General features: G+C 35.9%; 1 protein-coding gene across 3 annotated transcripts in view; it reads right to left on the reverse strand.

Annotated features, from left to right (window-relative positions):
* Positions 1-21,001, reverse strand: part of SORBS2 (sorbin and SH3 domain containing 2) — a 141,979-nt gene that overhangs the window by 52,069 nt on the left and 68,909 nt on the right. For 2 of the 3 annotated variants that reach the window (XM_048941150.1, XM_048941151.1), the window contains 5 exons: positions 14,336-14,428; positions 11,970-11,996; positions 10,922-11,046; positions 9,511-10,128; positions 1,906-2,376 (listed from right to left, as the gene is read on the reverse strand). In XM_048941150.1, the coding sequence (XP_048797107.1) occupies positions 1,906-2,376; positions 9,511-10,128; positions 10,922-11,046; positions 11,970-11,996; positions 14,336-14,428 (1,334 nt within the window). The remainder of the gene's footprint in view (positions 1-1,905; positions 2,377-9,510; positions 10,129-10,921; positions 11,047-11,969; positions 11,997-14,335; positions 14,429-21,001) is intronic. The other variant, XM_048941152.1, reaches the window with a different exon arrangement.

Genomic DNA, 21,001 nt, shown 5'->3' on the forward strand with positions numbered 1-21,001 from the left:
TGCTTTTGATACTGATGCTGTTTCTTTTTGGGGGATCTGCTATAAAATCTTTACTCCCGAGCTCTCACTAAGGGCCTCAAGAATAAACAGGTCTCCTCAAATTGGAAATGTTTTTGAAAGTGTGGCTCCAGCTTATGTGGTGGATGGCACACCCCTATGCTGCTTTTATTGTTCTCTCAGTGGTTTTCATCAACACAATGAATCAATGTCTTCTTTGAGAATGAAGATTATTCAAGTATCATTACAGCCACTAGCAGCATGTTTGCTTGTTTGCATGTGCCACCAGCTTGTCTCTCATCATCTCATTTCATAGATAAGTACACAGCCATCTAGCCCTCCTCTACAGAGGAAAGGAAACAAAGATCTTTTGCAATGCAGAGGTGTGCCTTGACAGTAGTTTAATCTCACTATGGAGCACTTTGGATTGTTTAGGGAGCATTATCTTTTGGTGGGAGACTCATCCATTCTCTGTGTAAATTTAGTAGTGAAACATGTTCATTTGTCTAGTCATATCTAGAAGAGAAAGTGATGGCCAAGATAATAATAGATATCTCTACAGGGAAACTATTCAAAAAAGGAAAAAGGGAAGGATTATTCACTTTGTAAAACAAACATGGGGATTGTTTTTGATGCAGGTTAGAAGAAAATATAGATGCTCCAGGCTTTCTGTAACTCATCCTATGGTGATTGTGCCTTATTTACATACACCTCTCTATATTGATCATGGTATCTTTCATTACAACAACTGGACAGCATGCAGATTAACATCACTGACTCTTCTTAAAATTTTAGGTTTCAAAGATGTGTTAACAATCAGAGCATTTATATGCCTGATATTATTTTTTTAAACAGCATTCACTGAACTGACTACAGGTTATTGACTTCATCTGCATGTTTGGGCTCAACTACATTCTAGAAAACATATATGAAATGCAAAAAAATTATACACTGTTCCTTTTCAGAATTTTAAGTGCTACATTTGGACTGGAAAATGATAGCATGCTGAAGTATTTGTACAAAGTTGAAATGCTGTTGTTACACAGTAAAACTTTGGTCTCAGAACATTTCTCAGTTTTGTAGTTCAGCAACAAATTGCTCACTCTAAATGAAAACTCTGTTCTGACTCATTTTGGTCATGCAAATAATCTCTAAAGAAATGAAAAGTGATCTGGATTTGGCCTAAATTCTATAAATTCTCTCTACCCATATCTGAGTGTACTAAGGTACAGAATAGTGAACATATACACAAATCGCAATTGTATGCTGCTGTTTTCCTTGAGTTAGATAAGAGAAAAGTAACAGGACACTTGAATGCTAGAAACTTATTTCTGAAGTTCACTCCTGTAAGAAACAATGCTTAAGAGAGGGAAAGGTCAGTTAAAGGAGAGAAAAACAGCTTCATGCAGTCAGTGGTCATGGCTGGGGGAAAAAACGTGTTAAGCATTGCCAACATTTACTACAAATTTACAGGTTATACTAATGAAATCTCTACGCTGCTATAAGCCAAAAAAATGGTGGCAGCCAACAGGCTACACCTCCACAAACCTGTAAGTTGCTAACAGTACTTTAAATGCATCTCACCAAAATTTACAGATCACTTGCTTCCATTGCATTTGGAATGGATATTTATTGAATTTACTCTCATTTCTTGCAAGCAAAATGTTTGATGCACCTTGGACAACAACATGGATGTGCAACAACTTCATACCATTTTCCTGTCTATTACCAAAACTGATATGCAAATTATTTGTTTAAACAACTGTTACAGAGCATACTTCAGACTGTGAATACAGGAAACTTAACAGAATACTTGTTTATGCAATGGGTTAACAGACAAGTTTGAATTCTTTTCCCCTTTGACAACCTGCAAACAAAATGGAGCAGGAAAAAAGGAAGGATAATTACATTGGAAGTGGCGGCAGTGTTGGTTAAGGTGGTGCCATCTGACACAGCAGACATCTGGCTCAAGGTTGGGGAAGGTGTTTCAGAGCAGTCAGTAGTATCATAGCTACAAGTCTGCAGCTCATCTAGAATGACTGTGGAGGACTCACTCGTGCGGGAGGAGCACTCACTCATGGCAGAATCTGTGCTTACAGAGGCTGTTTCATTCTTGTGGATAGTATTTTCAGAAGCTAGGAATGGGCATTTATATGAAAATAGTGAAAGGGCTGGGGTTTTATAAAAGCGTGAAAAATCATCAAGCGTTGGCAAAGAATATGGTACTAGATGGGTGCCACTGTCTGGTGAGAAAGAGGCTCTGTTAACTGGTACCACAGGAGGAGGAAGAGGCAGTGGAGAAGCTTCTGTTGTTGTTTGTCTGTGTGTCTGTGAAGCATTTACCTCCATCACAGGGGCAGTTACTTTCTGGTTTCCAAGCTGAGATTTGAGGAAAAAAAAAAATAAGAAAGAAACAGATTACCAAATGAATAAATTTTTTTCCCTTTGCCTCTTGTTCTGTGTAGGAGAATTACAAAAGCGTAAGTTTTTTCAGCAGCCCTAGGAAGTTCACATTCACATGGATTAGGAAATAGATCAACAACACTCTACATTAAAGTACGAAAACATGAAGAAAATTAATGTATTGAATACTATTGGAAGCAATGCCAGAAACCGTAGTGCATGGGGGATGAACATTCCATATATTCCATAATGTATTGCATAATTAATAACATTATTAAAAAAAAAATGAGGCTAGAGAACATAACTTTCCTTTTGTTTATAAAAGGAAAAAGGCATATGCAAGTCTGATCTCCATTAATGTTGCTCCTTTTTTTTTTTTTTGGTCAAAATACAGGTATCAGTTTGAAATTAATATTAAGGTACAGATGGGTAGGACCACAAGCTAAAAAGTAGTGCTAGTATTGAATGTTCACATTGTCTGTAAGATTGTCTATTTATTTATTTTTGCCTCTTTTGATTGAATACATCTTCTCCACTGCCTCACTAATAAAAATGTTTGGAAGATCTTAGAATTTCCAAGCACTCTGGAAGCACCCTGTCAGCCTACTGGATAAGGTGTAAGTATAGCTGCCTTTTCAACATTAGAGAGCTACAGGATTGTTAGGGTATTGGATATAAATTTGAGGAAGGGTAAGGGTTGGGAACACAAGTACAGGACAGGGATGATTTAACACTGAAACAAAACACACTGCCTAGCTGGCTTCAGCATCATTCCTTAAAAGCACTTGGGAATATCCTCACGAGAGAGCTTCTGAGAATTACCACATTACAAACTTTATATTCTGATATTTCATATCAGACACAGGCACTGTGTTTAAAACTTTCCTGAACCTGGCTTTTTGTATCTGTAACTTGTTTTTGAATTAAAGGTATGAGAAAAGCATGCTGGTACCCAACCTTTGGTAATTGTACAGTTTTTTGTATACTACATATCAGTCACAAATTATCCATCAGTTTTGGAAATATATCAAAATGCTGCTTACTTCAGCACAGAGCTGACAAGTTCTGGAATAGCTGCAGTGAAAGAACGTTTGGGATTTTGATTTATTTAAAACAAAGGGCACTGGGATGCCATATACAGCAATTACTAGTTTAAAAAGCAACATTTACTCACAAATACCACATTGTTACTGATAACATTAGTATTTTTTTCTGTGCTTGACATATGCAGACGTCTTTAATCATTTGAAAATGTTCTAAGTCATCAGATTAAAATGCCATTTTGGCATTTTAATCCACAATCTGAAACTATCTTTTAAAGCCTTTACAGAAGACTTGGAATGTAATTCAGATTACGCTACTTATAAGAGGTCACTGGGGATCCAGTCCCATAATGATCTTGCTGAGATCAACTAAAAATTACAGAAATAATCTTACTGAGGTCAACAGGACCATCCCTCTGAATGAGCATTTCAGAAATGATTTTGAAGCACATCCAAGAGATACCCATCACTTCTTTCAAAGGGTTCAGAAGAACTGTTTGGCATTATTGGATCTATAGGGTACATAAAGATAGCCAGAACTTGCTGGCAAAATTAGAACAGTAAGAAACAAAAGCCTCTAGTTGAACAGCTTAAAATTTAAACCTTATTCACAATAATGAAATCTACAGCATAAAAAATAAAAATAATTAAAAAAAAAATCCATAGAGCAAGTCTGAAGGCTACATCTTATTTAGAAAAGTCAATTATTGAGTGGATGACTGTAAAAGGAAATACGGTTTTTAGAGATAATTATTTTGCCACTGGAAACTTCAAAAGAACAACAGAATACTATCAAGTTATCACAAAAAGCAATCATACACACATGCAAAACAGCTGCTTATACAGCCAAATTATCAGGGACTTAAGTTATCTGCATTTATGTACTCATATAAGACACAGTAATTTCACCCTTAGACACATAAAGGGAAAACAGAAGGATGCCTCATTATGGATTTCATCATCCAAGTCACAGTTCAATATCTTCAGCAAAAGACATGAACCAAGAAATAAATGAGGCAAAGCCAGCATGAAATGGAAGTTCTTGACATAGATGTCCTCTCTGCATCCCCAGGGGAAAAAATGCATGTCACTGAGCTATAATATTTAAGTTGATCACTGAACTGCTGAAACAAAAAGCAACTGTACATAATCAATAAACCTAGTAAGCTTTCTGGCTTCAGATGATTACCTGCATGCTTGAAGTAGGGATGGACAACACAAGGAAAGATATTCAGGGTGCATCCAGAGAGCAAGTGAAACTGAATTCTTAAATAATTAAATTCATTGTTCTTGGCAAATCATAGCTGATTTCATTGAGGTACATTCTTAAATAGAAGATAACATGGGTGGAAGGAATACAGCAATTCCAGATACTGATTCCCAACATGAAGATTTTCAGCTTTGTAGAATAAAATTGGAATATTCTGACTGACTCCAGAATTCTGTCATAGAGATAGTCATCACTCTGGGGCAGAGTGGATGAAATGGTGACTGAAAACAACAGTATTTAAAAAAAAAACCAAAAAAAAACCAACACAAAACAACAAAACAGTAAAAAACTTGATCTCTCTCAACATGGAGTGTTGGTAAACACTAAATAACAGATATATTTAGCTACTACTAAATCCATATTTGTCATGACTGTGAAGAATATGAGGAAGACAAGGCCGAATGCATTTTAAAAAAACATCTTTTACGACCAGTTCCATCAGTTTAAGTTTGTTATTTTTATAGCCCAAGAAATGGAAGAAGTCGTCAGGTGGATTACTGGCTGAACAATTCATTTTATCAATTAGAATGATGAAAAATTAGACTACATAATTCTCTTGGTCTATGGAGCAACATCTGAGAGATAAATATCAACACAGTCTTAAAGTCAATTGAAGGTCTCAAGCAGAGCTTTCAATTGGTACTCAGAAACATTTACCTTCTATCAAATACTAGAATGTCAGGCCTGAAACTTTCAGTTTCCAGCTGATTCACATAAAGTAGGCAGATGTTCCTACTATAAACTTCATAACCAATCATCTGTCATTTTAATTCAAGATCTGTGGACTAGTGCAAGGTTACTAATGACACCAAAGCACTGGCCTTGCTTCAACAATCAAGACACAGATAGGGAGGATGAGTGAATAAATTCATTTTGTTAATGCATAGCAGAGTTTAGTAATCAACATTCAAATTACACTCATACACTTGTACAATTGGGTAAAAATACCTCTAAGACGATGTCAAAATCTTGAAACTGATGCTGCAAGTTACATTCCTGTGTCCATTTTTACTAACTAATCCTCTTATTCTAAACTCAATGTGTGGAGATGATTCAGCCCTTGTGCAAAACAGTTTTACAGAAGAGAAAAGGAAAATTATGTGCTTGTTTTTCTTTGCTTGCCATCTGTCTCTGACACACACAAACCTGTCTCCTCACACTCAACAATACTCAGTACATCATCAAGAACTACCAAACAGTATCTGTATTAGATACAGCTTTTCAGTAAAAATAGTGAATTACAAGTTTATTTTCATAGACTCATTTATCTACAGCTATGGGGCTGGCCAAATAAATACATTCATAAACATTTAGCCTTTACTTATCCATAACGTAAGTGCTAAACTAAGACTTCAGTCATCTGTGGAATTCAAGAAAACAGAACATGTTTTGCATCTTCAGTTTTAGAGAGAGGTATGTAGAGCAAGATAGCACTCATGAACGTGGGCACAAAATGAAGATTAAAAACATTAGGTGTTTATGCCAGAAGAAGCAGCTCAGAGTTCTTCATCAGTTTAAAATCATTGCTTATTAGAAATGTGGATAATGAAACTTATGCTGTCTCATACTAACAAGCACTGATTTCTCTGTTGAAAGAGATTGGGATATTTCTCTCACATTTGCTGAACAGCACAAAGTGGCAGGATCTCACAAGGTTTTAAGTAATATTAAAAAAAAGCAACAACAACAAAAACACAACCCACAACAATACCAAGCAATTTGAATGCTCCTCTTTTCACACATGCTTTTAAGGGGTTTAACCCCTCTCTGAGTAGGAGTGTTTGTAAAATGTCACTTGGTGAGTCATACCACACTTCTGCTTGCTCCTGGAGTTTCAGTAGATGAAAGGAAATGCAAACAGAAGAACAGACATAACAAGAGAAATTAAAGAATAGTGAAAGAATAATGAAAAATTCCATGAACTTGTTGAGCCATATAGGCTCTCTCATTTTTACAGCTGGTTGAATCTTTGTGTATTTTGGTGCTATCATATAGAATGTACACGTGCTATACACACATAGGTACCGACACATGCACAGCATTTCTCCACTTCCATTGCAAGAACCCACTGGCTCCATGTTTGGATCCTGATATGCTATATAAACATAGTAATGTTTAGAATTTATCTCAGTTTTGAACATCAGGAATGATGTCAGCTGAATTCTGCAGGCAAGCAAAGAATAAACGGATACACCTTGGAAGGCTATATTCCTTGATGATCTCTGTGATCTGCTCAATTTTTTGTTATTTTATTCAAAAAAACCCCAGTTGACAAATTTCTGATTGTTCTTCCCACACACTGAGAATACAGGAAAATAAGTGAAGAATTGTCAAACAAGTCACAACTATTTTTGACATTTGTCAGCCCATTGTAAAACAAAAATAAGTTCTAAAATAAAAAGAACTGCAAATTGTATTTTGACTTCTAAAATTCTAATAAAAAAGCTAAAAGATAACTTATTTATGATCATTTGGATCATTTGAGTATTACTTTGGATGTTAAAAAAGATATTTTTCTTAATAAGCGTTAGCTGTTGTAATACCACTTTTGTTTGAGAGAAGGTGATTTATTTGAGAATATGCAAAGCACCACATTGTGAACAGGACAAACAACTATTTTTAAGTGAAAAGAAAACATGCAAATGCTCAAGTTACACTGGCTACACCCACATCAGTTCCACAGTCTGATAGCTTCTCTCAATGCTTGTGTTTTCAAAGGCTTGCAAGTCTCTGTTCTATAATTTTTGGGCCTAACCCAGCTACCATGAAAATATCGTGCTCAGCCTTGCTCTTTCTGACATGATTTCTTTATTGTGAGTCTTGAACAGGAAACACTAAATAGTGAACTGGCTCTTTTCAAGGACAAAGCAACCTGTTTTTCCTTAAGTACTCTAAATAATGCATATTTCAATAGAATAGTTTTGACAATAGATTTATCTCTAATCTCAAGAAGGACAAATTTCACTGCAAGTCTTATGTGCTTCCAGTGGTTGATGGAATGGTTAATTCAAAAACAGCACTGCAAATTGTTGACCAATAATTTCACAGAGCTTTGCTCAGATCAAAATTCCCACTTCAACTTGAAGAAAATTGACACATTACAAATTGTTCAACTATTCTACAGCTAACGCAGAAAATTTTGGCTTCCACAGTAAGGACCTGATTAAGCATGATGCTTTCAAAGAACAAGATATATTACTTTGTCGACACAGTGCTGTCAGTGGGCTTCAAGTTTGCATGATTGTGTCATTTTACTTCAAAGTAGACACACTGATGTTGGCAAAGCTTGACAAACACAAATATGCTGTGATGGGATCCTGGCTTAGACTAAAGCTGTGAAGCAGATATGCTTAAACCTACAGCAATCCCTACCACCTATCTGAAGGGTTTTCAAACTCAGATAACCTAGTACACTGGTAAATAAAAAAGAAAATTCTTAATGTGACTAGGTAATGCAGAGAAGAAAGTTTATCCATAGATTTTTTTTTTTTTTTGCAAGTACATATTTCTTTTGTATTATTCCTTCCAGGCCTATTTTACCTGATTAATTAACTTTCAGAATGGTAATAAACCCTGCTAACTCTTCTAGTCCCTAGGAAGCTTTTTCCATCTTTTCTAAGACCTAGCTATCTGCCCCCTGAACCACATGGCAATCTTTCAGTATAGGCTGTAGTTCCTCAGCAGCCTAGTATGACTCTTATCCACTGCAACCAACAATCATGGGAACTTATTTTTTAATCCTTGAACATGTTTTGTTACTGTTCATCAAAAAATGCTAACATCCCTTCCCCTCCCTAGTATGCACCTGATCTAGCTACTCTAAGAGGACTGTAACCAAGAAATAAGGAAAAGTGCTGTCTGTCAAATGCTGCAGATTTGATTAAGATTTTTGAATATATATATATTTTTCCCAGTAAATACCAGGATTACTAGAGATGTTTTAAAAACTTGTGTCTTTAAGGTAACAAATAATAATAGACAAGAACCACACAGGCTGCTTGCCATAATTTATATCACTGATGCATAGTAAAATACATTCACAAGAGAAATCACTCCCACAGGTGATTTAAGAAAAAAAAAGATTATTTGACATGTACATGAAAAGTGATCCTCCTATTATTACTACGATGCTTGATAGCATCTCTTCATACACAAGATAGAGTTGCTTCTGTGAGACTGCTGGCTATACTACATTCTTGATATCCACATTTCTCCTGAATGAGATCAGTACAGAATTTTCATCTCAATAGGCACAGGGTTTGCAGGAAACAGAAGGATTTAGAAATGCTTTGCCTTGTTTGTAGAGGTGGTTGACTTAAAAGACTTAACCAATCACACAGGACACTAAGAAGACAGCAAGGATTGCCCTGCTGAAAACACTTAGAAAACTATTTGGTGGCTCTAGGAAACTGCCAGAGTTGCATTTGCAGAAAAAAACAACAACCATTTCCTACCCATATGCTATCCTTCCACAGCAACTATGTCAACAGAGTGTTTTAATGATGCAACCTCTCAGCCTACCATTCACTAATTTCCTATTGTGCATTTGCACTCCATAAAGTTCTCACAGAGGAACAAGGAAGTCTACTTTCCAGCTCAGTTGCCTTTTCTTTTTCTTATTTTTTGGGTACAATATACTTCTCAAAAACTACGTTTTGCTCAGTTCTAGTTTGATTCATGTGACAGGTAGTTTTACCCAGAAAACAGAAGGTCTAACTTTGATAATGTAAGTATAACTAAAGAGAGTTAAGTGATTCATGAATTATCTAAAATAAAATATGGAAAAATTAAATATACCACATGGCATTCTGCAGCCTGTGAAGAAGGAAGAACTGTAGACTTTTGTCCCACATCCTTTGAAGACATCTTTGAAGTGTCTGGAGAAATACTAGGTGGATGTTCTTGGATTTCAGGCTCTGCATTATTGTCAGGGATGGGAGCTATCTGAATGGAAAGAGATGCTGTGTGTATCTCAGACATGGGGTTACAGGCAGGTGAGACAGGCCTTTGTGAAAATATTGGCACTTCAACAGGCTTGAGCTGTTGCTGTATATTACAGTGAACACCACTTGCTGGGTCTTGTGTCCGGGTTAATTTAAGGGTAGACACCCTCCGCTTTTGAGACTGCTGCGTTTGGCCTTGATGGAGAGTGGCACTAATACCAGCTACTGTGCTTGTGCCTGCACTGGAGATAGCGGACAGCGGTTTAGTGATTGTTTGTACATAGGACACATTCGTGTTAGATATCTGAGAAGATATTATCTTCTGGGCAGACTTCTCGTTAGTGTAATAGCCAGTATCTGTAGGAGGGTGTTTAGCTGGCTCAGTTGTTACTGTCTGGAGATTAATTGCATTCTTGTGATTAGTTACTCTTGCTTTCTGAAAGCTTTCTTTTCTAGGAGGTGGCAGAGGTGCCTTATTTGCCAAAATCATCCACACACAGCAAAATAACATTGAAGAAGAAACAGAAAGAAAGCAAATGTTAGCAGGAGATATATTGTAGTTTGAATTCTATCTTTAAATAAAGAAACTAAGACCTTAGGCATTTACTCAAGATTGTTAATACTATTGAAAAACAGAACAACTCAGGTTCCCACCGTCTTTTGCTGTAGGGGGCTGAACAATTTGTATTTAGAAAACTAGATGTTCCATTTGCTCAGAGTAAACTGGAATCAGACCCCAGGAAAGAGTCTCTCTTTTCTTTAAAAATCACAATTATTACAGTGAAAAAAAAAAATTAAAACTGTGGAATCCTTCATGATACTCTTCAAAATGAATTATGTGATTTTAGATGACAACATATTATTCACAGGTAATGCACATAAATACCACACACCTCCTAAAGCTCTGAATTAAATAGTTACAGAAACAGATCTGACACTGGTCTGTTGGTTCTTTTTTGAACAAATTAATGTGTTTGCACATTAAGTGCCTTCTAATCATATTGTTCAGCAAAACAAAAAAGCAGAAATACTATCTTATAATTAAAAAACCTTTATCCTCCAATATTTTGATAACCAGTGTACTATTTATTTTAGTGTAAAATTGTAATAAGTATTATTTGAAGTTTGGGAATACTCCTAGAAAACTGTGATTCACACTATCTGGAAGAAAAAACTTCCCCATAGGGATATCCCATCTGTATATGGTGTCCAGAATAACACACACACGAATGCTAAAGAATGAAATCTGGTATGCTCAGTTTTACCTGAGTTGGTGATTTTTTGTCCTGTAGGTTTGGCCGCACACTTCTAAAACCTTTTGCTGTAAGAGATGAACTGCTAATGTCTCCATTCAGTGTCTCTCTGCTTCCATCATTGTAAGCTCTCCAAGCTTTTGTGAGGAAAAAAAAAATCACATTTTTTGGATGATTACTAGATCCAGATATTGCAGTCATTACAACAAACCAACTGTATGCAAACATGGAAACATTTCTCTATTACACAACTAGAACTACTGCTGATATTTCCATGGACGTTTTAAGAATAGAGCTAAAGCTGTAACTTAGCAAATATTTGTATCTTATTTATATCAATACTGTTTGTAGCAGTTTGTTAGCTCCCTACAACGTTCTTATATACTGTAGATGTTCAGCTTAGGAGTCCTTTTGAGATCCTGGTGGTTTATCCCTAGTGTAAAGCAGACTGAAATATTCTTTCAGGTTAGGTTCTTGATCTTCACAGCTAGATTTCAAAAAACATCCCAGCTCAAAAAAGTCACTACCTGATCATTTGCTCCAATCTTTTCAAATCTGAACACCATCTCAGTTTTCCAAAGCATAGTTTGTCTTTATTATAAGAGCTAAACATCCAAAAGGACACTGTCCAAATACATGGAAGATACTACACTACCTCAACAGGTTACTGATTTGAAGACAAAATATTGAAGAAAGAGCCTGGGATAAGAAACACATTGTGTGAGTAGGCTGCTAAGTGGGGGGGATGGAACTTGTAATCCTAAGTAAGAGACTAAAAATGATATAACAAGTCCCACTGAAGCTGAAGGTGACAAATTAGCAGTCTGTGTGCTCCCACGCAACTCATTTTCTGACAACATACACTGTTACAGGAAATACTGCTTCCCAAGTGAGACCTTAATTTGAGGTCTTAACCAACCATTATTATTACAAATTCAATGCTACTTTACTTAACGATTCTATATATATGAAGTGGTGAAATCAAAGGAAGGAAAATTGTTATATTTTATCCTGTTAACAAGATATTACAATGATTCATAAATATTGCTGTTTTATTTACCTGAATCTGGAGACTGAGAATCAGATCCTAAAATCAAGAAAGAACAAATATTAGTTTGTGTTATAAATGCTTGGAGTGTCTTAATGTGCAGCTAAGCTCACAGAGTTAATTTTATAAGTTATGTTAAAAAAAAAACAAAACCCAAACAACACAGTGACTCAGTATTCAATGATGCCAAGAGATATATGTATGCTTCTATTAATTGGTCTGTTGCCATGTCTCTGCAGATAAAAGTATCGAATTAAATGGCATCATAGTGATCTTGTTTTTGAGATCAGATCAGAAAAACAGCAAAACATCTGGTCCATGCTGCTACACCAATTTATTTAAATAATTAAGCTGCTGATACAATCAGTAAAAAATCATTATGAATACAAGGTTTTATTTTAAGGATCTTACTGAGAATTATGTATCTATATATTAATTTTTACTGCCTGCAATAGATGCAGTTAGCAAAAGAATCTGCCTATGAAAGCAACTAGCATATGTGAGCCTTTCTGATGCTGCCTATGGGAAAAATGTAGCTATGGTCCCCCTCTCCGTCCCTCGCTTCACATCTCCAGCTGTCTATATAGATGCATTCTTATAAACAGATCATCGCCTCGTTTCCTTTCTGTTAAGGCCAAGTGTCTTCCAGGACTATGGGAGTATTTGCAATTGTATAAACAAATCTTGCTTAAGAAATATTTGAGAATCAATATAAGATAAATTTAAGAAATATTTAAGAAGTATTTGAAAGTCTATAAAAAGCTAGTTTTGAATAAAACCTCTCTAGTAATTTTTTTTTTTCCTCATGACACAGTTTAGAAACTCTGTAAAGTATGCAGCTATTCTTTTGCCCGGTTACCTGAATCCCTTCCTTAATTATGCCTCAAAATAGTATACTATGTATAATTAATGTTTACTGTAGAAGTTCTACAGTGTGCTAAAAGTTGTTAATTATTTACTGCTATTTCAGACAGCCAACAATACATATTTGCTATCTTTTTTTTTTTCTTTCAATACATACTGAGGTCTACTACCATTTAAAATCTTGATATCAGAAGAAATACATTCTTTTAAGATCAGCTGAAAAGTTTTAATTCAAAACCAAGAAAGATGTCTACAGGTTGTCAGGATTTTATTTTTTTTTTACTCCCCACCAGAATGCGTGAAACTTTCTTCACCACTTCAAAACAAATCACTAATGGACACATACATACTGCCAGCACAGGGTAGATCAGAAATTCTGGTGTTTTCTTGGATTACTTCGAGATATAATATATCTCAATACTTAGAGTGTTTTTTTCCCTTCTAAACAAACTAACGTTTTTACTCTCCAAACAAATTGAAAATAATTTTTATGTATGATAATCTAGCACCAGTAGGACTACAGAACTAAGAGCACTCGTCACCAGTTTTGAGTGCAATAGCACAACACTTTACAAGGCTTGTACATGCTGAAATAAAAAATTCATAGAAAGACTGCTAAGAAATAGAAACGTAATGCTTTCTTGAGTTATTACACAAGCATTAATTCCTATGACTGTTCTGCTACCCTTATTACAAATAGCAGTATCCAAATTTTTAATTTGTTTCAGAAAATCAAACAGAGTTCTTATTCCTGGGATTAGTCTTACATTACAAAAAACATACAAAACAAAGATGTTACATCGCAACTATTTTCTGGCTCTCTGAAATTTATGCTCATTGAACTTCATGTATTATATTCACTGTGAACACTTAATGTTTATATTGGTATAAATTAGCCTACAACACTTGAGATTCTTTACGGATTTATACTTACCACTACTTAATTCATGTTTGAATCTGGACAGCTGACACCCATTAAGATTTCATCTTGTGAAATCAGAGAGAAGAATGCTAAGCAGCAGCTCTCCCTACTGAATGCTTTCTATGGTTTTATTGTTCCACACATTTTTAGGAAAACATTTCATAAATGTTTTAAAATTATTCTGGCTTCTGATGATCACTGTACCATTGCACACAGATTCTTTTAGGAGCAGTTCTAAAGCCAGTTGTAATAAACATCCTCTCTTCATGCTGTATTATTTTGTAAAACAATGGGGGACATGAGACCCAAAATCTGTGTTATGTACCAAAGGCAAAGTTAATTTTACAAAAAAAAAAAAAAAAAAGCTTCTTCCTAAGTGTTTCTATTTTTTTTTTTTCCATCGATGACTAAAGAATACAGGCAGAAAAAAATAAAAACTACTTTCTAAAGAGCATTGTAGAACTAAGGAAAATACCTGTCAGTAGAATAGAAAATATGGTTACCATTCCCCTCATTGCAGAGTAATACTGTAGACAAATGTAATGCTACAGAATGCCATTCATGAGCAATATCTTACTGTTAGTTGTTATACCTGAAGCCAGTAGGTTTGGAGAGCTCTGAACCCTCTTCACAGATGTTAATGTGACAGACATTGCAGCACGTTTGCGAGCACAACCACCGCTATCTGGAAGCACAAAATAATACAGACACCAGCCCCAGACAAAGGAAGCAAGCACATGCAACACATCACAGTGTGAGATACGCCAAACATACGAGAAAATAAACATGCAATTAGAGAAATGCTGCAGGTACACGTAAATTCATGAGTTCCACAGATTAGCAGAATACATAAACTTTCACAAGCTTTAAGAAACAATAAACCTCATACAAAATAAGAAAGCAAGTACCTAATACTAAATTCACTATGGAAATACACATGTCCAGTTGCCTAGAAAACTGCTTAATTATACCCAATAATTGAAAAAACAAACAAGTAATCAAGATAAAGGATTAAGCATTCCAGAGTAATATTAATCAATAATCTGCACTGTAAAATAATTTCATTGTATGCATTAGAAAGACACCATTCATCAAACTAAGCCTATGTTGATTAGCTGACAAAGTACTTCTGTATGGCCCTTCAGACACTCTAAACACAAGAAACAAACTAATTAAGGATGGCATGCATTACTCTGATTCGGAGAGAAGTCCCTTTTTTTTTTTTTTGTTTGTTTGTTTTAAATTTAATGGAAGATAAACACATGCATGTCTGGAACCAAACTATACTTCAAGGGAAAGACTTGAAATCTAAATCTAAAATATGTCTGAACAACTAGCAGTATGAAAAACCTTTCTTCTGGAACTGGCTCTCCTTTTTTTCTTTCCTCCCTCACTTGGGGCTGTCATTCTGTCTTTAGCAGAACTTTGTTTTATAAGGAGGAGGCTTTCCTACAACGTGCTTTCTTAGAAACTCCTTCATAATTATCAAAGGTTAGTAAATATCCTTCTTGATTATTTATCCAGACTATTTTTCTGCACTTCAACATAATCATTATTTTAATATTTGTATTTTATAATACTGAAGTTTCATGTAGGCCACCACTTCTGACAAACTACAACTTTGATAGAGGCCCTATGATTTTTGCATGTGTCCTGTAAGAGGGAGTTATATAAAATTATATTTAAGGGAGGCCTACAACCTATTAGTGGAAAGGATTTCCTGTAACGGTAATTTGAGCCACAGAGAAGACATCTTAAACCAATCTCCCAGAGAAGTGAGCTGCAGGTATTTCCTTGCTCATTCCAGCATTCCCCCAAAATAGCAAGGATACACATTAAGCAGTTGTTAATGCAGACAAACATCTGAGTCACTGCCCCAGGTGTCAGGGCTTCTAAAGAGCCTCTGCCAGCTCCAAGTCTGGAGGCAAAGGGCCAGATGATTTCAGATGATTTTAGTCAGCAACAGCCTAATGCATTACATTAACTGATATTAATTATTGGTACTAGACTTGGGAAACAGAAATTGGTTATCAATTTATTTTAATTTGCTTACATAAACATAGCATAGCAATGGTAACAAAAATCACATTTTCCGTTCTTGTATCATTCTGGAAATGGAGTGGAAAGTGGAAATAATTCCAGGGAGACTTGACAATTTGCTGATACTGACTTTTTGTTTTTATCTGAATATGGGCAGACTTCAGCAACACATTTATGTCATTAATACAAGCTGCCGCTTTTTCTTTTTAATTCAAACTAATGCTTTATTTGTATTTTTCAAGAGCTACCTTTTGGATTTTCAGCATAGAAAAGCTAACCCAGGAGAAAAAGAGGAGGAGACCAACTACAAATATTTAATCAATATAACTTCTACGAATTCTGCTTCAAATTCATTTCTAATGTAACTGAACAGAGTCACAATTTTGTATTAGTAGACACATTATCTAGCAAAAGATTTGACAGCTTCACACAGGATAGATAAAAGAGGCTTTGCAATAGACTATATGCATATTCATACACCATTTACCACTCTATATAGAAGCCACCCCTCCAAATCTGTACCTGCTATAACATTCTCAGTACATGTACACAATAATGGCAGAGAGTTGCTTTGCACTCAGGTGAGATACAACCACATAAACGCACTGCCTTCAGTTGTGCAACATATGTGATCAAACACGAACGATTATGGACAAATACATATTTGTGCCTTATGGATTTCTTCTTCCTATCTTTGTCCATGCCAAGTTCCCATAAATCAAGGGCATCTGGATGAAGATCAGAAGAATCTGTGTGGTACTGCAAAAAGATCCAGATCTACGTGGCCTTATACAGCTGAACATTGAGAAGCTTATTTCAGCCTGTACTCCTTTTTCATAACTCCACCAAATTTCCAGCAAATGCTAACTTTATTTACACTGATTCCTGAAGTCTGAATAACACCAAAATGCTCTAAGTCTAGAGAAAAGAGAATTCTGAAACAGTGCAGGAGACTGAATTAACAATCATTTTCTCACTTCATTTGCAAAATATAAGCAATTAATATTGCAAAGTTGCTATTCAATGAATAAATGAAGATGAAATCAAAAAATGCTTACACACATAAAAAAATGTGTGCACATATGCATACAGTCAGCTTCTGACATTAGAAATTCTTCTGGTCTGAGAGCCATAGCCTCCTAGGGATTGATTTAATGTTTAACCATAAGCAACCTGAATCAGTTCTGCAAGCAGAAATAGACTTGAAGTTGGGCAACTGTTCACAATCAAAAACACTGCTCAAAACGTCCAGCTCAAATTAGGCCCAACAGTGCTTGATATTCTCTTGCATGCCCTCCATACTCACATCAAACCAGGAAAAGACAAACAAGCATCCTCAGCAGGTACTGCAGAAAAGGAGGAGAAAACAGTGGCAGGAGGTATCTGGTGAGGCATGTTTCTGCTAGTATCTTTTAGAGCAAAAAAACACGTAAATGAACTCCTGAATACTATGATTAGTTTTGCATGTTTATCTCTGAAGAGAGAAAAAGAAAGAGCCCCACACTGACAGGAAGTGACAAGCAGCTTCCCTACAGCTTGTAGTACGCGCATATTTGCATACGTACCAGAACACTCCACAGCTTTGCTCTGCGTGCTCTCTTTAATTAGTTCACCATCCAGTTTCTTTTGCTTTGGCAAATTCTTTCTCCTTTTCTCCATTCTTCCCCTTTCCTCCCTTTTGTTTTCTTTTTGTTTCTTCCTACAAATAACTGAATTTTAAGTCCTGTGCAATTCTCAGCTGCCTCTTCCCCTGCACCCCATAATGATTCCCATAAAGCAAACCCCTCCTTACTTCAGAACCTGATCTGAAGAGCTGCTCCCAGTGGTTTGTACTGATGTGCTCCAAGCCTAGATCCCAGTGCTCTCCTGGCACAGGCTTAAGAGGGGCCCAGACACTGTGCTTATTCCTCAGAAGTCCTTAATCTGGGGTACTTCCTGCCTGCTCATCTAGGTTTGTGGAAATGTACCACTGACAGCTCCTGCAAAGTGGCTGGGAGTAGCCTGGCAAGTAATTATTTGGGCTTCTCCTCCTGCTGTCATCTGCCTGAACTCCTCTGTGCGTGCTAAGCTGAGCTACTACCACAGAACCTAACACTGACTACTCAGGGGCATCTACTATTACTTGGTTCTTTCATACTGCTAAATTGCAGCAGATAATGATTTTAAAATTAAAATGTAGGAGAACATTTGAACAATCAAGCTGTATATTTGTTTTAGTGATCCCAAAACAGCTTCTATTAGCTTATAGCTTCTAACAGTCTATTCAGGAACTCTCCAAGGACCCAAGAATTTCTATTTTTGTCTCTCAGAGAATTTAAGATGTTAGTCTATGTGATGACTTGTATTAATAATTTTAACAATCACAAAATATTTGTGGGCTTTCAGAACTGCAGACATTTTCACTCTCAACTGCTCTTTATATGCCTCATTTATTTGAAACAGACAACTTTAAAATTAGATGCATTTATTGAGCATTATCTGTGTGAAACACGGCCAAAACATTTTTGGATAGACACTAAGAATCTGTTTTAATGTATTAGCTTGCATTCATTCATAATCCCTCGGTGAAGTTTCCTCTCCCCAACAACAACTTCACACACGCACACCTGATATAAGCAACAAGCATTTTTATCCTGTGCTGCAATCTGAAGTGAACTTCATTGGTGGCTTACATTTTCCAGGTCTTAGTTTCTCAAAATGCCTCACCAAGATAACGATGGTCACCAAATCTGCAATACTTAAAGGCTTGTTGATGAAAATACCTCTATACAGTTTAAAGTGTCATTCAGTTGATGACTTCACAGTCTGGGTTTAAAAAGGTAATACAAAGGCACACATTCTGCCAGACTACTATTTTTATTAACTTACAGCAAAATTAGAACACCAAAATCAACTACAAATTAAGGTGCCTTCAGTACTTCTGAAACCTTCTCCATATCCAATGTCTGCACCCTTGTGTTTGCAAATACATTTCACTGCATTTAGCTGCTGAGTACTTCTTCCTAACATGTGGTACAGAATCAACATCAAGCACTGAAAAATCCCTCCCATATATGGTAGAGTAATGAAAACCAAAGCTCTTCAAAACATTTTCTCTGTAGACAAAAATATCTTCTACAGGGTTCGCTGAGACAGACTGCCAAGCCTGCAGCCACAGGGAATGCTGGGTTAGAGCAGCCCAGTCCAAGTAGTACATTAGCTTTTTAAAGCTGCACATAGACCAGGTCTGTTTGCTTTGCCATTTGAACAACTACTTTCACTAAACTGAAGAGAAAATTTATCTGATTGAGTAATTAATGGTAATCCCACTTTGAAACAAAATAGTGGCAAATTCACAGTAACCAAAAATCTCCAATTTTGTCATACAAAAATTTCTATTATAAAGCAGTGAAATAGCAAAAAAAAAATAAAAATAAAAAAATAAAAAAAAAATTAAGGAACTTCTGCATTCCTTTCATGCCCTAAGACAGGTGACTGTGCCAAACATCCTCAGTCTCAGCCACTCTCCTCCTTAGTAGAGTAATGCTTCACCAACAGATGTATAAGAAGTTCACTTCTATGTCCTACTCACAGGAGTTTTTCTTACAGTCAAGAAGTAACATACATCAATAGAACTGATATGAAATGCTGCTTTTTTTTTTTTTTGTCAATACTTCCTTTTAGTACAGCTTGCAATGTGCACATCCGTAAGATGAAAAATGTTTTCACTACTTAAGAGCAAAGTAAAGTCCAGCTTACAGCCATGAGATCTTTAAGAAACTATGCAAGATTTCAAGTATACTTAGGTCTTTAAGTGGGTTTTCAAGTATCCTATGTGGTAGAAGAGTCGATCCAATAGATGTCATTCAGACATATAGTTGATTAAAATCTTTACGTCTGTTCCTCTTCAGAGTTTCAGACTAACTTGAGAAATTTTAGTATAGCGCAGAACAAAACCACCCTTCAGAGCTGCAGTAACACAAACTGGTAATTTTCATCTCTGACACAAGCCACACTTTTCAAAAGTAGAAGCTATAAAATGACATCTATTATGTTTTAACCCATATGATTACAGAGTACAGTGTAATCACACTCAGATGATGCTTAGCTGACTTACTTCTGAAATTACAGTTCTGTGTAGCAAGCAGTACTTCACTACTGCATTTATTATATAGACTGACATGTTTAGGAAGGAAATCTCATTAAAAAAAATGCAAAATGGTAAGACAAATTTCCATAAATGAAATCCTTATCAAGACTTGGTGCTACTCCCTCTCCATCACCCTCAGGACTGCAAAAGATTTCAGAACAAACAAAAAATACCCCACCTCAGCTGAGAAACTTTGCTTCTCCTAATTAAAATAGTTGCAAATATAGCAGTTTCATCACAAGACAAAATTAAAATGTATTACACAATTATTTTAACTTTGTCTTTAAAAAATCATTATGAAAACCTCATGAATTCCAATCACTGCCTGAGAGAATCAGAAGCCAGGAAGCTCTTCAATACAGGAGCCTAGGAAATAACAGCAAACTATAGCATGGTAACATTAATCCCTTGGACTTAGAACATGCAGATGAAACATCTGCACTGGCATCACAGGCAGCTCAGGACTTCTAGTCCCAAGCATGAGATTTTCCTTATTTAAATTATCAGTGCAGCGCTGTGATCAACAATAAAAGTAATTGGTCTGCAGAGAATGAGTATTTCTTTTCCTGTGCCACAGTTAATATGCAAAGCAGACAGTTTACCTGTAGAGGGTAAAGAAGTGACTGCAGCTGTAAATTTTACACCTGACATGAGGATTTCACTGGTCTGCTTACTGGAGTTCTGCTCCCACTTCTAGCAAAACCATTAGAATTATCTACTGACTTAAATGATTCAGGAACAAGTCGGGATTATTTTACAGATCGTAACGTAAAGATATATGCTGCTGAGTAATTTGTGTGGTCAGTAGATCTATCAATGAAACTTGAGAAAAAACGTAAATCTTTAAGTACAAAATAGTTATTCTCATCTGATTATGCAAACACAGCCAATACAAGATAGTGTTTATGTCTTTTAATTTACTGACAATAAAGAATGGAAACAAAACATTTTTAAGGCATGATAGGAAAATGTGATACTTTAGCATCAATTTTCCACAGCCTTTATGTCCCAACACTACATACATTTGCAGAAAAGCATATGTATACAAAACTGAAAGAAGTAACATAAGCACAGAAAGCTAAACATGCA

Source organism: Lagopus muta, chromosome 4, assembly GCF_023343835.1.
Source record: "Lagopus muta isolate bLagMut1 chromosome 4, bLagMut1 primary, whole genome shotgun sequence".
In the NCBI taxonomy this organism is placed as follows: domain Eukaryota; kingdom Metazoa; phylum Chordata; class Aves; order Galliformes; family Phasianidae; genus Lagopus; species Lagopus muta.